Below are 20,169 nucleotides of genomic sequence, written 5' to 3'. Positions count from 1 at the left end.
GTCGGGGCTAGTCCCAAGCTAGTACTAAAACTTTGTGGTTAAGCTCAAGTAATACCGCCTTTATTGCTTTCTAGACAAAACCTTTCCAAGAAAGTTTATTAAGCTTTTACTTACGTGATTTAGTTACATATATATATATATATATATATATATATATATATATGTGTGTTAAAATAAATAATGACAACACCTTCCTTTATTTGGTCTAAATTCATAAGCCTACATAATAATAAGTTTAGGATTCATAATAATTACCTTTACCAATTATTCGAAACCGATTTAAATACATATTCTACAGTTTAGTTGCTTATTAGAAAGTGTCATATATGTCAATTATTATATCGATGGGACCAGTATTTGGTTCTCTTATGATGTTTACGATAATAATAAAATAATGGCGCTACGACCCAAAATAGTCTTAACCTTCAATTACATTCATTATTGAAAATAACATTTTATATATAAGTGATCAGCCTTCAGTGTCTGACACAGGTCATCGATGTTTAGGTTTGAGAAAAATTTCCCTACAATGTTTTACAAATACTAATGCACATTACAAAGAAAATTGCATTTGTGCAACAGTGACTCGAACACCCGACCTAATGAGGTCATAAGATGTTCACTATATGAACTAGAAAGTACTCATTGCAAGTTAATAATAAAATATAATATAAAAAAAGCACACAAATAATAATTTGGTACTGATGACTGAGATTCACACGATTTTGTAACATGAAGTTTTTATCCTAGTAAGCCTGTAACTGTATATTGAAACACGTATGAGGTGGGCTGATCAAATCAAAAACATACTAAACCATGCTACCCAAAAATTAATAAGAAATATACAAAATTGAGGAATGAATAAAAACTATATGTTTTTAAGTTTTATGTTTGGCCCAAAATTGTCAAAAAATTTAACGCTAGTCCACTCAGGTGCATGTTTAAAACGATGTTTAAATCAACTTATTTTGTATTAATTATTTGGGGTAATATTATATTATATGTATAAGCATATTGTAACATAATATTAGGTGATACCGGGAAAGTGTCAGGTGACTTAATATTGGGAACTGGACGCCGGTCAATGACCCGAACTGTCCTCTGAACACACGAATCAATCAAAAACAGGTCAACTTAATGATCAAGCATCTCAAGCTGTGGCCAAAACAGCACTCTTTTAATAAACGAACGAGAATATTAATTTGTGAACCCCGTGCTATGAACCATGACCTCACTCACTGAACCATTTAACGACAGATGTAGCGACAGTTGTATGGGAACCCGTGTTTTTGGTAACTCACATAATTTTACATCAAGATCTTGCTGCATTAGGGGCTGTCGGGTAATGAAAGTCATTCTTTGAACTTCCTATCGTCTTCAATTAATTAGCATAAAACGCCATCTATGGACAATCATAAACAATATCCTACTCTTACGTCGATAATAATAAAAGTGGAATTCCTCACACAATAAGAATGTTCGCAATCGGTAATTCATGATGTAATTATGAAATTAAATTCCTTTTTTGAATATAAAATAGTAACGACATATTATTTTGTATTTGAGAAAAAAAATAGGCGATATTATTTCAAAATAAGAACACAGTCGATGTAAACTAAATGTTTGAATTTCGAACACTACACTGTAGTTTTACCTAACTTCAGGATTTATATATAAATTATTTATAGATTTATAAATTTTTTCTCCCCAAATTTGTGTTTTTTTTTATCGATATCTCGATAACGATGATCGATACGTAAAAAAATTATGGGACCTTAATTGTAGATCGTGCAAAGAGCAGCAAAAAAGTATTCTTTGAAAATTTTCGTATCTCAACGGGGAACCAAGTTATTATGAATTTAACACTTTTTTCAAGGTGGCGGAAATTGCACAAGGTTATTTTGGTTGACAATTTGAACTTAAGCTTTTCTAGTTTTCCCCCACGTAATATCCAAAATTTGGCTTTCTCGGTTCATTTTCTTTTCCAAATGTATATAATGACTGGAGTAAGATAAGTGCGTAATATATAATTTGTATGTGATATGAGTCAGTCGACACTGGCCACTGAACAAGGGATAATGTACGCTTTGTATGCAATGAGACCGCAATCTTATTCACGTAGTCGGCGAGCCGTCTGAGCGGTTACGTACATGTTTGGGTGATTTTTAATAAAATTCTTTTTATATTTAGGTACCTATCTATATACACGCGTTTTGTGCTTTTTGTAGTAACATTTGGTTGCTAAGACTCAGTTTTGAAGAAATTTCGGAGGTGACTGCTTTCCATGAAATCATCAATGGGCTTAATACCAGGCTGCGTCCTATGGCCCACATGGTTCGTTCTGCATATCAATGAACTGTTGATGCAGACGACAGCACCATCGACACATTATTTTTCGGCCATCCGAATATATCTCTGAAGTCGATGAGAACCGTAACAAACTTGTTTTCGAAATTGAATCAATACTGGAGAATGTTTCTGTGTGGGGTAGTAGCAACCTTGTTCAGTTAAATCTTGGCTTAAAGGGCTTGCCGAATTGTCAATGTGCAATGTACTCCTCCTTCAACTAATTATAATGGGTAAAATCCAGAGTAAAGGCGTGTTGGTCGAGGGAAGAAGTCATGGCTTCGCAACGTTAGTAAGTAGACAGGTATTGCAAATGCGGAACAGGTTACATCTGGCGCAGGACGAGACACGTTTCAGAAAACTGACCGCCAAACTCCAGTAATGGAGAGGCACTTGAAGAAGAAGAAGAATGTGTTATCTTTTCCACACTAGCGATCTGTGGAATCGACCCCCGGTCGGACCCCCTGAGAGATAAGACTACTATTCAAAGTTTGACCGTCCCTCAAAGGGCGGAAACGCAACCACTAAAAATGGGTGTATATGGGCTTCGATGACTGCCCTTTTTAGACGTCCCACAGGCTCGTTTGGCCTCCTATTATATTTAAAAAAATACACCCTGCCTATATTTTACTATAAGACAAAGTGAAAGTACGCGCACATTTTTATATAATATAGGGGGACAGCCGAGCCTACGGTCAGTCATCGCCGATGGATACCCATTTTTAGTGGGTAATTATCATGAAAATAAACAGTGAGTTGTCAATTGTCTACAGTTCAATACTCGCAATGTTATATTGTAAAACAGCAATTATTCAGTGTTATTAGTTCGTTAAGCATCGTCAACATACTTGATTGATATCATAATGACGTGCCATCATGAACTAGTAACGCTTTCGTGATAATATTTGGTGTATCTCGCTCGAGTAATTGTAGTCAATTCTGATACAATATGTTAGAATTTTGACCCGCAACATTAGTAGTAGAGTTTTGAGTTGGTCTGGTTCAAAAAGAATTTATGCCTGGATTTTGAATCAGTTTTAAATAGAAGCTATTGCCGCTGTAAACCGGCGCCTTCATTTTGGTGATGAATAAACATTAGCTCACATCTTCCTCTCCAAGGAACAGCTTATCCTTAACGTATACACTTTTTAAGGTTTTGTGAGGAATATGGAACGCTTATGGAACCGCTGATTTTTAATAAACACATAGGTATTTTGAAGCTACCTATACAGGTGGCCAAAAAGTCGTGGATCAAACGAAAATAGGAGATAGATGACGTCATCAGCTGGAAAAAAATCTACGGGAGGTTCTCAAGCCCTGCAGAGTTATAATTTATTTTGTGTTTTATAAGAAAATGGACTTTTGTGGTTGATCCACGACATTTTGTCTACCTGTATATTTCAATTCCTTATAGTGTTTAGACATAATATTTTACCTTCTATAAAAGATTAGCATAGTTCACTGATCACGGCTGTTAGACCTTACAATAACGGTAATATATTGAATGTAGCAAAGCGTTAACAAAATGTATATATATGGTGGTTTCTGTGGATAGTGTTAAATATTAATCGTATTTGCTACGTAGCTGATTGACGTTATTTATAAGGAAATTATAATATGATATTTTTAAGGATTTAAATTGTTATTTTTTGAAGTTGGAAAATAAGAAACGGCTGCTCAACGAATAGGTATCGCATGAAATAGAAATGCTGCCAGCATTAATGGTACAAGGACTGCCACAGGGAACAATTTTTTAAATTTGTTTAAATTTTTTATTTATCTATTATTATTATTACGATGTAGGTTAAGAAATTGTACAATACTAGTATAACGTAAGCACTAATGGGGTGGAGGGGGGATCGTTTTTTTTATTTGGTTATTAAGTCAACAGTAATTATTTACTTTTTTACGCACACATTGTCAAAGTTTGAAAATGAAATGCAAATGGATTGCATTGAGGATTTCTACAAAAATTAATAAAACACGTTTATGTACTATTATTTAAAATTGGTTGAAATTTAACCAATTTTAAATATAGTAAATCTGCTACTGCGTTATACATGGACGACCCCTGAACAATAATTCAGTGACATAGGCCATACAATGCGTTAAAAATGCGAACACATTTAGGTAATACGAACGTTATGTCTACCTATAGTATGTATGATAAATTCCATGTCTTATGCATTTGGTATGTGAGTGATTGACCGCTACTCGACCCCAAAACAGACATGAAAGTGAACCAATTGTGCACGCGATATCACTTGTGCCACTTAAACGGTTGTGTTATAGAATTGAATACAGTTCGACTGTTCATATTTAATATATTATATTCCACGTCATTAAATTTGAATCTGAAGGCGTCCTCCCTATCGGCATAGAAGACAAAGGGTGTAGGCCGAGAGAAAAAACCGGCGTAAAAAACTCTCGGTACTCTTTTAAAAAAGCAAATCCTGAAACAAAAATTATTTTAAAACAAATATAGCAAATTCATTAGAAGCACTAGTCACAGGGCCTTTTATTAACTATATAATAATTCAATACTACTGTTATAGATTTTGGTGTAAGCATAGGTTTTCTTTGAGCTACATACAATTTACATGGAGATGGGCAGGCAGATGACAGATGGTTTAAAACAGTAACCGAATGGACTGGTCCAAAAGAAAATAGGAACAAGGGCAGACCAATAAAGCGATGGGCTGATTGAAAGGGTATCTGGGAAAAAATTGGATGACGATGGCACATAATAAAATAGGGTGGAAAACCTAGGAGAAGGACAGGGGCTGCATCTTAGAGTTGTACAATTTATTTAAAATTTTTGTTAAATGTTTGTCAAAGTCAATGTCAAAATCGTTTCATATAGGTAATAGAACGTCAAAAAATACATTAATTAAATGCTTCTAAATTACATTTACTGCCAGATCTCATTCAATCAATGGCGTAGAACGGAAGAGAAGAACTGGCAATAAACTCTCCGCCACTGTTTCTGTTTGTTACTCTGTCTGTCTGTTACTCTTCATGTCAATAATACGTGGATTAAAAAAGTCTTATTTATTTATTATAAGACGTTGTGCCTGACACAAGAGGCTCAGCCACAACACAACACGAAGCTGGTTCGAAGTCAAAACTCGTGCTTGGAGGACGCTTAACCGTTAAGCATAAATGAAGGCGCATTATGTAACTTTAACTTATATATAATAAAGATAATTTCCTCAGAAATAATTAAAGTTCCTTTGGTTATTATAGTATTTTACTTATATGTAAGAAGTGAAGGCCTCCTTCGATGTTGACCACTACAAACTAATATAACGTTATTTGCATAAAAAAATCTTATTAAAACTACGTTAAAGATAACCGAACAATGTAACGAAAAATTGTAACCAAAGCCTCCTAAAGACAAATAGTAGTGATTTTAGGGCGCAATCGCGTTCGTAAATACTCAAATGAGATGTAAATGTATGCAAAGCTGTCTGTCCGTTATCGTGTCGAGATACGCCAAACTGATTGTACTAGAAATGAATTTATGTCGCTTAATCAATGAGACTCGTCGCTTTGTTCGTAAATATACAAATAAAGTGGAGGAAGCGAATAGTTTGTTGGGCACTTTGGAACATAATTCTACAGAAGTATAAAGGTATTGGACGGTATTTCCATGGAATGGAAGCCTGGTTATCCATATCACAGGTTCTTAGTTACCTAGTTTGGAAACCAGTCTCCCAATACCGTCACTGTATTATTAATTATTATTGTTAATGTTTAAGGGAGAAAAATAAATAAATAATAATTATTATTATTGTTGATATTTTTTAACAGAGAAGTATTGGGCAAGTGGTTTATTGTGCAACCCTCATCTGAGGTCCTGCGATCGAATCGCGACTGTGTAATGGAATTTTATATGTTCACTATTAGCTCTTACTCAGTGTCGGTGAACGTGGATAGGAGTAGCATGTGTTAAACTTAAACAAACGATGTGTCAGATACAGAAGGCTGAACCTACCCGTCTATGAAATAAAAATTAACAATGAAACGGGTGTATTCTGAGGCCAGGTCCCGTTTTGGTTGATGATGATGATATTAATTTATCCCTAATGGGAAAGGCAAAAGACTAAGTCCATACAGCCATGTCTAACGGTTTTTTCCTCCGTCTTTTCCATCCTGGACGAGAGGAGTTTTGGGTTGTAGCGCCACTGGATTAAATTTATTTTTAATATTCTGGGATATGATGTCTTCTCCTGACATGTCACGAAAGCTGCAAAGGATTCAAAACGCTGTGTAATGTAAATAGTTTAATTAATTTATTCATTGTAAAGAAGTTTAATTAACTATGTAATAGTTACGATTAACATACGTCTTGAAATCAATTTACTGATGGGGCATTTCGTTAAAATCTTTCTAGGCTAAATTAAGTCATTGTAACTATTTAGTAAGCAAACAAAAGTGTAATAATTAATTTTGTTCTCTATTAAAATTACTTACGTATTAATTATTCTAATAACTTGATGACAAAATCTAGATTTGACACGAATTCGTTAAATCTCAAAACTACGTGGTAAAGTGAAACATAGAAAAAGATTATGTCATTGCAAGAAAAACGTCTGCAATTTGTTTTAAAGCTGAAATAACAGACCGTAGAAGCCTCTAGGTCGCTATAATCTCCAGCTTTCGCTTTTATATCTCACAATTTACACAGTATATAACTCAATTTATTATACGGAAAGTTCTGACTATGTGTTAGTTGCAGTAGTTATTACGAAATTTAAATATAAATATCAAGTTGATTATTATAGTAATAAATTCCTTTATTATTTCTGTATAAACCGTAAAGCGGCGTCATAATACATTTCATAGTCGATATGCGGGAAGCTTGATTTTCGTATATTTAATACTTGATCCTGAAAAGCGATATTGGTAAAGCATTTAGGATGCGCAAAAGAGGTTTTTATTCATTTTAATTAAGACTTTATAGTGGGGAAGAATGGCATGTTTACACCATAACATCAACGACGTAAGAAAAAAAGTCGAGAATGAGAGAAAAAGAGAGAACATAATGTAAGTGATCTGTTCCCATGGCCGCTCAGACATTGGACAGATTCATACTCACGCCTGACACCAATATAATTCGCCCAGAATTAAACCTTCAGGCTTATGCTCACCATCCCAATATACGTAGGACTATGTAATGTAAAAATACCTTAATAATAAATAAATTAAGATATACTTTTTCTTTAAATGTGTAAAAGTTATGTTAATAAAAGACAATACTATGTGCAAAATTTAATTTTTATATATAGAAATATACTGCTAACGCCCTGTGCGTGCTTGCTAATTACGTAATAAATTAAAAATGTCTACATAGCCTCTAAATTTGTTACTACTGTAACTTATATGAATATTTTACAGTTATTGCGTAATACTAACGTAGGACAATTTGTTTACTCTCAGAAACTGTGGCCAGAACTGACCGATATCCTGATTAACGAACTACGCCGGGATATCCATAGTTGCTCCCCTCACATGGAAATCGATTTTCCTTTAGGTTTTAATAATATATGAATCAAATCGTTTCTCTTCGTGTCTCTTATGTTTGGCTATAAGTGGCCGTTAAAGTATTACGTAAGCACTATAGGGGGCAGGAGCGCCTTTGATTTAATTTTAAATATTTCCTTTTTTACACATTATCTATTATTTTTGAGAGCTTTGCTTACTTTTGCTGACAAGAGGAATGGGGGGGGGGGGGGGGCTAGCAGTAAACCTGCGCTTAGCGCTTGTCACATTAAATCTATTTTTTTAAGTAATCATAACAATCAGATATACAGTATAGACAATTTTTCTTAAACTACGTTTAAAAAGATTGGTCCCTGTTGTTAACCTTAAAGCTGGTTCCTCGGTGTATTGCGATACTCATTAACTTAAGTACCTATGTACTGATATGTTAGAGTTGGCGAGCGTCATGTACTATCATATCAGATCAAGTGAATAAATATAGGTAATAAACTGTCAATTCACACTATGTTACTGCTTCCATGGCCTGTGATTTTTACACCCACAAATTCGCCGTAAAGCAAAATATCGTATAATCACGAAATTCTCTACACATTTTAGTTCGTAATTCTGTCACGACACGTCAGCACGGTTCACTGGACATGAATATAATGTCATGTAAATATAATTTTAATTTCAAATACCGTTGCATAATAGGATTGAGACAGTATGGTAATGTTCCTACATAATTTATTAATTACTAGCGGTACGACGCGGCTTTGCACGCATTTTACTCATATTTTATAATAGTGTAACATCCATAGATTTAACAGGCTTTGGTTGGTTTAGCTTGTCTTCCATACAATGATACCCTCTCACTTTATATAGTATTACACCTACCCTCATTAACAACAACTTATAAATACTAAAAAGTTTTTCAGTTGCCGAAAATATTTGAAAATGCAGAGTTGTGTAGGTTATTTTGTCGCTTTATTTTAGAATTACTGGCACGTGCTCTAGAACGAAGATGCCTTAATATCGTAAATTTGAATAAAATTAAAAAATACTACACAATTAGTGGTGCAAAAGACGTCAGACGAAAATTTTTGACTCTTTCGTCGTGTGTGTTATATATAGAGTTTATACTTTACAAAATATAATTAATCGGATAATGTTAAAGACTTTTATTAGCTAAATGTTCGTAGTAATATGTTATGTATGTAATGTTTATCAGTGCTTCATTTTTACTTTTAAAAATAGCAGTGATATTACCTTCTCAAACTTATGTGTTTTCCAATCAAGAAAAAATCATATTTATTCTTACCATCTAAGCGAGATCCCGCTTCCGAAAAGTAATTCATGACTCTGAATGTTCTTCTCGCCTTTAGATACGAGTGACCGACAAAAGAGAAATTTATTTGTTTCGAAAAGCAGTATTCCGAAACTATAAACCGCATCACATTAAAAAATAATTAACTAATATTATTCATAAGCTTATTAATAATTAGATTATTCGGTAGAGAATTACGTCATTATGAAGAAATGAAATGCTTAATGTATGCGAAATGTCGGGTCTATTTATATCTTCGTAGAATAACTTCGTGCATTTTAATGTGGTGCTTCTTAGAAGCTAGACATCTTGGCAGTACCTATTTAAGAGGCGAGTTTGTTGATAAAACTTAGTTATGGAGTTGTTTATGGACTAGATATAATTTCATATCATATTCGCCGAAACCGTCTCGGGGTTTTCCAAAAGGAAACTCAAACTCAAAATAATTTTATTCATATAGGATTCAATTATACTTATGAATGACAACAAAAAAGATGTTAAATTAATTCTAAATTTACATTTACTACCAGTTCGCAAGTAAAGAGCGTTGTGCGGGCAAAAAGAAACTCTCAGTCACTTTTTTTAAACGCCAAGTTTTGTGTTACACAATTTTATTGAACTGGAGCAAATTAATCCCAAGGATTAGGATAATTTAAATAATAGGTAAATTTGTAAAGAGCTTCAAGGATACATTTATGTTTAACGAGAGTTTTGAATTTATTCAGTGTTAATTTTCTAATGTTGCTTGGAAGTTTGTTGTTAAAAAGTCATCGCTTAGATTAGTTCTGTTTCGAGTATTATTTTTTAAGTTAAAATAATATAAATGATCTATTATAGAAATTACAATATATTTTATCCTTTTATACATGTTTTATACAAGCTGTATACACTTTTTTTATCGATAAAGTTGAAGTTACGTATTCGAAGCAATTATGTTGTTCGAGTGGGCTGTTGACCCAGGGTCGGTAGCTTAAAACCAATCGATCTTCGAACGTAAACTCGCCTAAAGCTAAACCATACAGGAACATGTTGCAATACTAATACTAAAAAGTGGAAATTGTAAACCCTACCTGTGCAATTCTGGGAAAAACAATTGCTTCAAGTTCTCAGAATTGAGTTCCCATTGGGATATTACGAGCAAAAAGCAAATGAGCTTTTGTGTAATAGTTGTTAATGACCGAGAAATGGTTTTAATAGATAAAATTGCAATATTAAAATAAATTAATATTTTTTATTGGTTCCTAACATAGTAATAATAATTAACAAATTGATACATAGGAAATTAAAACATATTTAAAACTTTGGTCTCTGTAGTGTACCTTTAATGCTGGCAGCAATTCTATATTTCGATACTTATTCGTTCAGCGAGGAACGCATCAGCTCTACTGGGGTCACCGGTACTATCTACCTTTTTTTAATGAGGTGAAAATGCACTTACGCAGGCCCGCATCAAGAATGTCGAGCTTGACGCGGGGACTGTGGGGCTGAGTCTACACTCAAATGCCTCTGGTGTTCAGAGGGGTAGCGAGACCCCATCCACTAAAAACACCTCAGCCCTTCACAAGCCCTTGAGATGGGGCCTCGGGGTTTGCTAGGCATTCTACCCAAAGGACCCGGGCTTATATCCGACATAGAGAGCCTGTGCACTTGAACCCAACGGCCTAAGTGTCTCTATTCCAAAGGGAACATAATTAAAGTTGGAGGAGAATTTTTTCACAAATACACGACAAAATCGGTATTTTGGATATTCAATCCAGGCAATAATCGTTCGGTAGGCACAAATACAATCAATTGAATGATGAAATTAACAATTTGAAACTAGCTATAAATTGATGTAATCTGATTGAATGAATAAATTAAGTTCCGTCGAATTGGCAATTTAAACGCCACTCAGTTTGGTCAAAATCCTAACAATAATTAGTTAAGTGCCGTAGCTTAATTAAATTAATTATTTTGAAGGGTACCAAGTTTAGGTTTCGAGAAATATCAATTAGTCAATCAATAAAACTAAGAAATTTTTGATATGATTTATAATTGATGTAAAATTGAAAATCTAATTGTATATGGACCGGACTTAAATTAACAAAAACGCGTATTCATTTGTTTCTTTAACCTTTGTTTATAAACATACTGGTGATATGAAGATCATTTGTGGATTACATATATATACAAAATGAATCGGTCCAAAAACGAACCAGTTAACAAAGACAAAACCTTGGAGCTTTCAAGTAGGCTAAGCAACAATTATTATTTACCATATAATATGTTAGATATTTATAGACTGTTAAATAAAGCTTATTTAATAAGCTTTATAATGATGTAGAAAAGTTTAAAAACTTACTTGTTGATAAATATATATTAAGTCGTTGTTTATTTAGTTTCTTGTGAATTCATTGCATTAAAATATATTCAGTTATGACGGGAACTTAACTTAGCTAAGTTATAACTTAACTTTTATGTTTGCTAAAATTTACCCAAATCTTTCAAGGATGAAGTATAAAAAGCCGAAAAGCTTCAAATCCTCCCACAGACAAAACAAGTATTTAGATATACATACGTTTTAGCTTTATCTTGAGAGTATTCTTGGGGCTCCAGGTCAAGAGGCCCGATATATCAACGAAGCCTCTTACACTCATAACACACACATTATGCACAACACGAAAACGTCTATAATTTAGGTTACCCAATGTCGCGAACCAAACTACAATACAATGAACCTGCGCGAAGGCAACTGTCATGTAGTACCGAAAGTCGCCGTCAGCTGGCGTCCGCGTCGCGTGAGACAGGTACATTTTAAACAATGGGCGTGACAGGGACAGATGTTAAGGCTTAAAGCTCTGCATACTATGTGGGTTATGTAGGATCTTTGTTTATTACGTTAATGGCTTGTTATTCTAGTGGGTTATTGCGGCTTCACACCTTTACAATTAGCCTTTGAACGCATATCAAGATTATGACTACTAAGTTACTATGGGTGTTAATTTAAAAAATGTAATTCTTAAAAGGCCGGCAACGCACTCGTTCTGGCATCAAAAGTAACTATGGGCAGCGGTTTTAACATCAGATGAGCCTATTATAAAAAAATAGCCGAATATTTTTATTTATTTTCCATTTATTAAATTATCTATATACATATTATTAGTTGTAAGATATATAACTTTATACTAGAACTTTGGTAGTAATAACTGTATAGATATAATTATCTATGTTAATTCTTAAAAGGCCGGCAACGCACTCGCAAGCCCTCTGGCATTGAGAGTGTCCATGGGCGGCGGTATCACTTAACATCAGCTGAGCCTCCTGCCGTTTGCCGTTTGCCGTTCTATAAAAAAAACAGTTAAGGGATTAATTTAAGAACGTTTTATCACTCTTAATTACGCTGACCAACAAAAGTTTAAACTTAAATATCTATTTGTGTTCTCTATCTACTTAATCGACTTATGAACAGACAGTTAACAATTTGGTTGAATCTATATATATTATGTATGCAGCTGACATTACCAGTTACATAGTTCGAGCGTGACTCAGCATTATGGTTCACACGATATCATAATTTGAACTTTATGCTTTTTAACGGACTAAACAAACCGAAGGGGAATGTTATCAATTCAAACGTGCACTTGTGTATGAACATAGCTTCTCCGCCCATGGGCCTTTGGTTAGCAGACTTCTAAACATTAGTTAACACTAATTTTTGTAATAAAATCATCATACCTAAAGTGACAATTTATTATTTGACTCAAAACTTAAGGTTAGGGGAAATAGTAAAAAAACATTTTTTAAATTTATTTAGGCAGCTCAAATTTTCGCGCGCACTTTTACAATTTGCGACCCACAGTTCATTTGGGGGACACCGGGACTTGTAATTGGAAAAAGGGACATTCCCGTTCAAAACGGGACACGTTATGCGGTATGCAATATGCAATATATATAAAACAATAATATATATATTTTGTTAAAAAAATCATGTACTTTTAGTGAGATCTGATAATGTATAAATTCTGTTTTAAAAAGTATATACACCTATAGTTTTTCTAAATTTTGTTTTAATATTGGTTATAAGTAAAAAATCTTAATAGTGATATTAATAAAATTTAAACTTATATATTTTTAGACATACTGAAAATATTATTCGGTGGTAGGAAATAAGAGATATTACAGAAGATCTCTAATAACAGATTTCTTGATCTCATTATTCTAGCCAGATCAAAAAACTTATGCAGAACAATCAAGAAAGTCTAGTACCTGGACCACTCATTGCGCCATGACCGCTACCATCATGTTCAATTAATTATGATGGGTAAAATCCAGGTTAACGGTGTATTTCTAAAAGAAAATGCTTGACGTTTCTCGTTAAAATTTTTCGTTAAAGGGACGGATATTGTGACAGGACAAGATGCTTCACGAGATTGACGTCCAATCCAGTAATGGTCCCTCCAAAAGAAGATAGGGTTCCACATAAATAGGCCATAAATATTCCATAGATGCGGAAATATATTTTTTTAAATTTCCGCTAGAGCTTTTTATTGCCTATAAAACGTAGAAGTTAGGATAACTCAATTAATTGCTAGCCTCCAAAATGTAGCAACTAATGTTAAATGAACTGTAATTATAGTTTTATATAAGAATACTAGCGGATCCGACAGACGTTGTCCTGTCTACACGTCTTTAATTTCAAAATTTCAATTTTTAATAAGCCATTTTGATGAAAATTATTATTCAAATGTTATGACAATATCTAACGATCCAGCACATGGTCACACACGATATAACACAATGATAATAAAACTTTTTTTAAATTTCGGGACATACTAAAATTAAAATTCGAATATTATTTAAAATTTGACACTGCGATGGTAGCGCCGTCTGTCGGATCCAATGTAAAACATTCCAAAATCAACAACAACTAATAAATTGAAAATTAATTAAAAAAACATTGTCCAGCGGACAAAATTGTGAATCTAAACCATTCCCAGATCCCCTTGAACACGCACAAAACATTTCGTCTAAATCGGTCCAGTCGTTTAGGAGGAGTTCAGTCACATACACACGCACACAAGAAATATATATATTAAGATCTTTTCTATTATAACATACAACTATGTATAAAATATCACAAAAGAACAGGCAAAACTAAATTTTGTTGTTGTGTACAAGTTCGTTTTAGTGAGATCTGAGAGGGTCGAGGGTGCAATAACCCACTGGGGTTGGGTCACTGTTGGCATTTTATCAATTCACTTCTATTTCGGGGAAATAATTCTAAACGTTCCTTTGTAAAAAATTTCCTCAAAATAGGCAGCGATTATCCTGAAATCAGTTTTATTTTCAGATAAACTCTGTCTCTATCCATCCCAGCGTAAACGTAAAACGAAAAGTGATAAATGAGTACTTCAATTACGCTTGATGATTCTAAATTATTTTCATGAATTAGATTTAATTCGCTAAGAAAAAAAATGTTATAATTTTGGAATATAAGATAACACTTATTCCACGTAATTGAAATAGTATTGGATATCAAAGTATTACATAACATTACTAATTCCCAGTAACCAGTGTCAACGAGTACGGTGACCCAGACAGACTGGTTACGAGATAAATACATATAATATGTATGTACACAAGGAAACGTATTGTCTACGTATGCTTCTATCACTACGGTAAAAACAAGTAGAATAAAACTAATATAACGCCAACTAAGTTCCATCAGTACTACTATCAACGTGTACTTTTTTGAGTATTCACCATCTGTGGACCGTCCTTGAAGATGTGGGTGTCAAATGATTTGAACTTGCAGCAAATAATATGTTCCTTTGTAATATGTTAAATTATAGAGATACTATCTGCCCCCACGAACTTTCTTTTGACGTTAATTGTGTTGATCTTAAATGTGATTTTACATAGCTTACCTTTTTAGTACATACCAAGATGAAACATTTCGCTATGCTACCCCAGAGACTGTTCGGTTTTTCGGAATAGATACTTTTTAGGTTTTTCTGTGATTTTTTCTCTACATAAACCTCAAAGTTCAAGTGATAAGTTTTTAATTAACAAATCAATAATAAGCGTTAATAAGAGGGGTGAAAATTAAGAGTCGTATGCATTTTTTTATCCAGTAGCATAAAAAAATAAATACAATTATTTTTGGGTGGTGGACCTCTGATCACTTAGGAGTTAGAAAGATAGATAGTAACTGACGCTCAGACTTACTGAATATGCATTGAAAATTTCATAAGAATCGGTGGAGCCGGGTATGGGATAGAACATTTGTGACCCGAGAATTTTATATATTAGATAATTTTATATATTAGATAATTTTATATATTAGATAATTTTATATATTAGATAATTAAATATATGTATAATCAAAAGTCTGCGTCGCGATTAGCCGCTTATACTCTAATGGTTAATTAATTAATCGCCTTAAAGAAATTGTGAATATATTCCCAAAATCTAGATTTATGGCAAGAACCATCTGTTCTTTTTCATCATTTTGGATTTTTTATTATATTATTAATACTATTGTAATAGTATTATATGTATATAAGTAAGTACATTGAAACGCGATTCATATCTTATTTTTTTAATAAAGCAGTTTCAATTTACAAATGGATCTTGCCAGTAACCGAGACAGAAGTGATTACTTTTTTATCGGAAAACGATGCGCTTATAACAATAGTATTTGTATATCTTACGCTTAAATTTATATATTTACAGAATATAATTTATATATAACTCATATATAAAGGGAAATATATCAATGGATAGAAATTACCACGTACAAATTTAAGTTTTTAGTAAATTTAGTTTACTGTTTCACTGAGAATTGTCACCGGTGTTCCAGAATGTTTTCCGTAGGCAGGATATAATAATAATAATAATAAAACTTTATTCATGACAGAAATGTGGCTGTGATAAAATATATCGAACGACACAGAGGCTAAAGACTAGACTTTAGCAGAGCTTGTACGTAACTAGATTACAATTAATCCATGTTGCATGTTTGAAACGATTTGGAAGAAGAGAAGTAGTCTTAAGTGTCTAATTTAATCAAACAAAAAAAGACAATATTGAAAAAGACTATTAGTATCCGTGAATGTATGAAAATGTGAATGGGTGTGCGTGCGTGTAATACACTCTGTTAGTTTTTAGTAAGGTAGAATCTGTAGAATCAAAATCCGCTAGCATAATTTTAGGTCTTTTGTGAGATTATTATTCGATAGTTGTATCCCCCTATTATTGTATATAGTTCTCATATTAGCATTGCACTGACGGGTAATGTGTGAAATAAATAAAACATTTTTCATAAGCATACTATGCAAACAAGATATACTCAAGAATATTTTAGTCGTGTCTCGTGTCTTTGAATGTAGATTTATAGCTTATGAATAACATATGAATATGAGCATTTTGGCAAGATCGGCTCATAATATATTATATATAGAGAATAAATATAAATAGCACCTGGTAGATAGTATCGGTGACCATAGAGCAGATTCTTTCCTCGCTCAACGGATAAGTGATACAGCAATGTAATGCTGCTAGCATTAAAGGTTCACTGTATAATGTTATGTTATAACATATATATATATATATATATATATAACATATATATATAATGTTATAACAGGGATCAAACTCTTTAAATTTGTGTTAATTATCTGTCTCTTTAATAATAATTATTATTTCTATGAAAGTTAAGAATATTGTACATATTGTTAAGTAGTGCTTTGAAAATTAATACTTTAAAACTTATAAAATAAAATTGAATTGTAAATCGTCTGAAAAGTGTTTATTTATCTATATAGTAAAAACCGTACGTGTTATTATTATTTGTATAATATTTATTAACAGTTTTCGTAGATAGTTCGTAGGGTTATATATAAATATGATAATGTATGGAAGATAAGCTTGTGCCGCGGGGTGTCAGCTTATGAAAGCTCACTAACATATCACAGGCAAATAGGGTTATATCCGGAAACATTACTCCAGGTGTCATCTTTAAGCATTGTAACTTTTCATCACGAATGAAACTATTTAATGATTATGATTTGATAACAGTATACGGTTTAAAAAATATTTTTTATTTTTGAATAATCGTGAAGTAATTTTGCAAATATATCCAGTTATACATTCATCACATATAAAAAACATCTTTCTTCTATACAATATTAGTAAAGGTTAACCAGGTAACTTGGTATTATGAGATTACAACCAAGGTACATAGAGGTAGTCCTGTGTCCTTTGGTGCCTTACACAAACAAAATCAATTCAAAGCAATCTTAAAAAACAATTTTTTTTGCAAAAGTGAAAAATGTAACTTATATTGAATACAGTTAAAAAAATTATACATAGAAAGTACCGTATATGTATGTTATTATATATATGCATATGAACCATAAAATATGCATAACTTTTTACTAAATTATTCAACCAAAATGTGTATGATATTTAGATATCTAATCTGACGAAACAAACTAGAAACTCAATCCACAAGAATATGGGTAACTCCTCGAACTAGCAGTTCTAGTTACTAAATAATCAACGTGATAGAGTTCGCCTGAGTGGGAGGGAGGCTCCTAACAGAATTATCAATATTATTCACTTAGCACGGAGTCTAGCTCTCAGCATTACCTCACTTTAGTAATTTCACATGCAATTAATATTATATATGAAAAAATAGCGCCTGACAAAAAAAAATCACTTCGATTATATTAATAACGATCGAGTGGCCGTTGATACATTGTGTTTTTAACAATAATTAGTACTTGAGTACTTCGATATGTCAAAAAGGCACAGCGAAAGATCGTAGCGAAAAGTTTAGCTTAGGAGAACTGAGATTTACCTACTGCTGACAAAAATTTTGCCTTGAAATAAAATCGCAAATAGTTTACCACTTCAACTAAAAACATTTCTATTAATGATTATTTGCGTAAAACAATATAATTAATATTAATTTAATAATGTAATGATATATTTTAACAATGTGAAGACGTAGTGATACTATTATTTACGAATTGTCTATAATGATAGGACTTATAATGTAATTGAATCTAACATCTATGTAAAATTTTACATTTTGCACGCCATTATGTGTGGCAGAATTTAGATTGTACAACCATCTACTAAAGTTTTGATTATTATCAAGTATGGCTAAATAATGAAAATTATTAACAGAATATAAATACATTAATTAGATACGATATAGGAAAGATATTAAAATCCTGTAAACGGTGAAAATTTAAATTAAAACATACATTATGTTTTAATTAACATAATTATTATTAATTTACATAAAATGCTGAATTTATTGAGCAGCATTAGCTGCATATATTAATTGCTCTATAAATTCACTAGACTGGTTAACCGTGTGATTATCCACTCATGCGTGTGGCTGTGCAAATATTGCACATGCTGATACGATGAGAGATTGTAAAAAAGTATCGTCATATGTGAAACATGGACCAAAGATATTGTATTCTTTATTACCCATATCTTTATATAAAAAAAAATGTAGCGGGAAAGCTATCAAATTATGTGATTATAATTATTTATTTACTTTGTATTTATGCACTTTTTTTATATTAATTAAATTTATCAGACTAACACGCCTGTCTCACTGTAATGCGTACCAGCTGCACCTTATTACGTACGTGTTAGGTTTTTATTTTCGTTACGGAATTACTTGATTCGGTCGCCGCATTTACAGCCCGCGATAAAATCTAGCAATAGCTTAAAAGCCACGGGAAAGATTATCTTTCTTTACCAAAATTGACTCAATTTTCTACCGTTTCAATTAAAATGCTTGTAGCGTACACCTCAACTATGTACTATCTGTACGATGATGGCCTCAAACAGTACGATGACGTCTTACCCTGAAACGCGCTAACAAACATGTGGAGGCTGCTTTCTGCTCCCATTTAAAGGGACCTTGACCAATTTTAACTCAGACATTAGTCTGGTCTGCTCGGTCTCAGGGCCCCAATGGAGTGTTCGCCAAGTCAAAAAGTTGTTTATATCCTTAGCGGTCGGAATAACTTTGTTACTTACACTGTATGACGTACGCACAGAATGCACATTGTAGACATCGCTACAAACTTATCTCTTATTACAGCGGAAACTCAATTATATAGAAACGCAACAATATAAAAATTTAGTTCTTATGATTAAGGGGAAAGAGGTTTTATATGTATTTGCATTTTTCCGTCGATCAATTGAGGTGAGTAAGCTACTTTCGAGCATCCATCACCTTCCTGTCACCTGTTTCGGTGTATCTTGGCATTAGCGAAGCGTTTCTAGGCAGCCATAAACCTAACCTATCAATCTTCATTGGAAAGGTCGCGGATTGAGGTAATATATGTATGTTACTAGGATATTATGATCAATAGTAATTTAAGCTTTTTCAAAATTGTCTCTACGCAAGGCATCATTTATCGTTACGATCTAGCCCAGTATTTTCCAACGTGGGGGCAAAAAAATCTGTATTAAAATTATTTGGTTTTTGTGGTCCTGTTTTCATCATCATTTAAATTCCTCAAGTGAACAATAACATTTTTAATATATAAATTATGTATAAGAATGGGAATTTTATATGTATATATATATATATCTGGGAAACACTGATCTTGTGTAACTTAAGACTATTAAGTATTTGAAAACTAACTTAATATGTACTTAAAAGGCTATTTAACACAAGAAAGTCTCTAAAAGTTAAGAGGCAAATTAAAGCAACGACGTCGAATTTTAGTTGATTGAATTTAGACTAAATACAATGAGACTCACACAATATGTCATTTTAGTGTATTTCCAAAAGATTTTTTTAAGGTATTAATATTGAAAGTTTTAATTTTCGTATTATCAAAAAATCATTTAAGTGCAAATAAATAATATATTACTCCTGTACATTGCTCCTGTAATAGCAATATGGGTAAAACGTTAACAGATAAAGGCTTCATTTTATAATGTTTCGTTGCAGCAGTTTTTTAAAAAGATGTAATTCTCTTGCTTCGTAAACT

At 32.6% G+C, this 20,169-nt stretch overlaps 1 protein-coding gene across 2 annotated transcripts in view; it reads right to left on the bottom strand.

Annotated features, from left to right (window-relative positions):
• LOC111000143 (ankyrin repeat and fibronectin type-III domain-containing protein 1) overlaps nucleotides 1-20,169 on the bottom strand; it is a 114,492-nt gene that overhangs the window by 37,114 nt on the left and 57,209 nt on the right. The window contains exon 1 of one of the 2 annotated variants that reach the window (XM_045629793.1): nucleotides 11,715-11,873. The exons of the other annotated variant lie outside the window; for it this stretch is intronic. Coding sequence (XP_045485749.1) covers nucleotides 11,715-11,793 — 79 coding nt within the window. The 5' untranslated portion in view covers nucleotides 11,794-11,873. Of the gene's footprint in view, nucleotides 1-11,714; nucleotides 11,874-20,169 lie in introns of those variants that run through there. 2 annotated transcript variants of the gene reach the window in all.

The sequence above is a fragment of the Pieris rapae genome, chromosome 10 (genome assembly GCF_905147795.1).
Source record: "Pieris rapae chromosome 10, ilPieRapa1.1, whole genome shotgun sequence".
Lineage (NCBI taxonomy): Eukaryota > Metazoa > Arthropoda > Insecta > Lepidoptera > Pieridae > Pieris > Pieris rapae.
The sequence above is the reverse complement of the archived record's forward strand: the minus strand, read 5'-3'. Positions and strand labels throughout refer to the sequence as shown.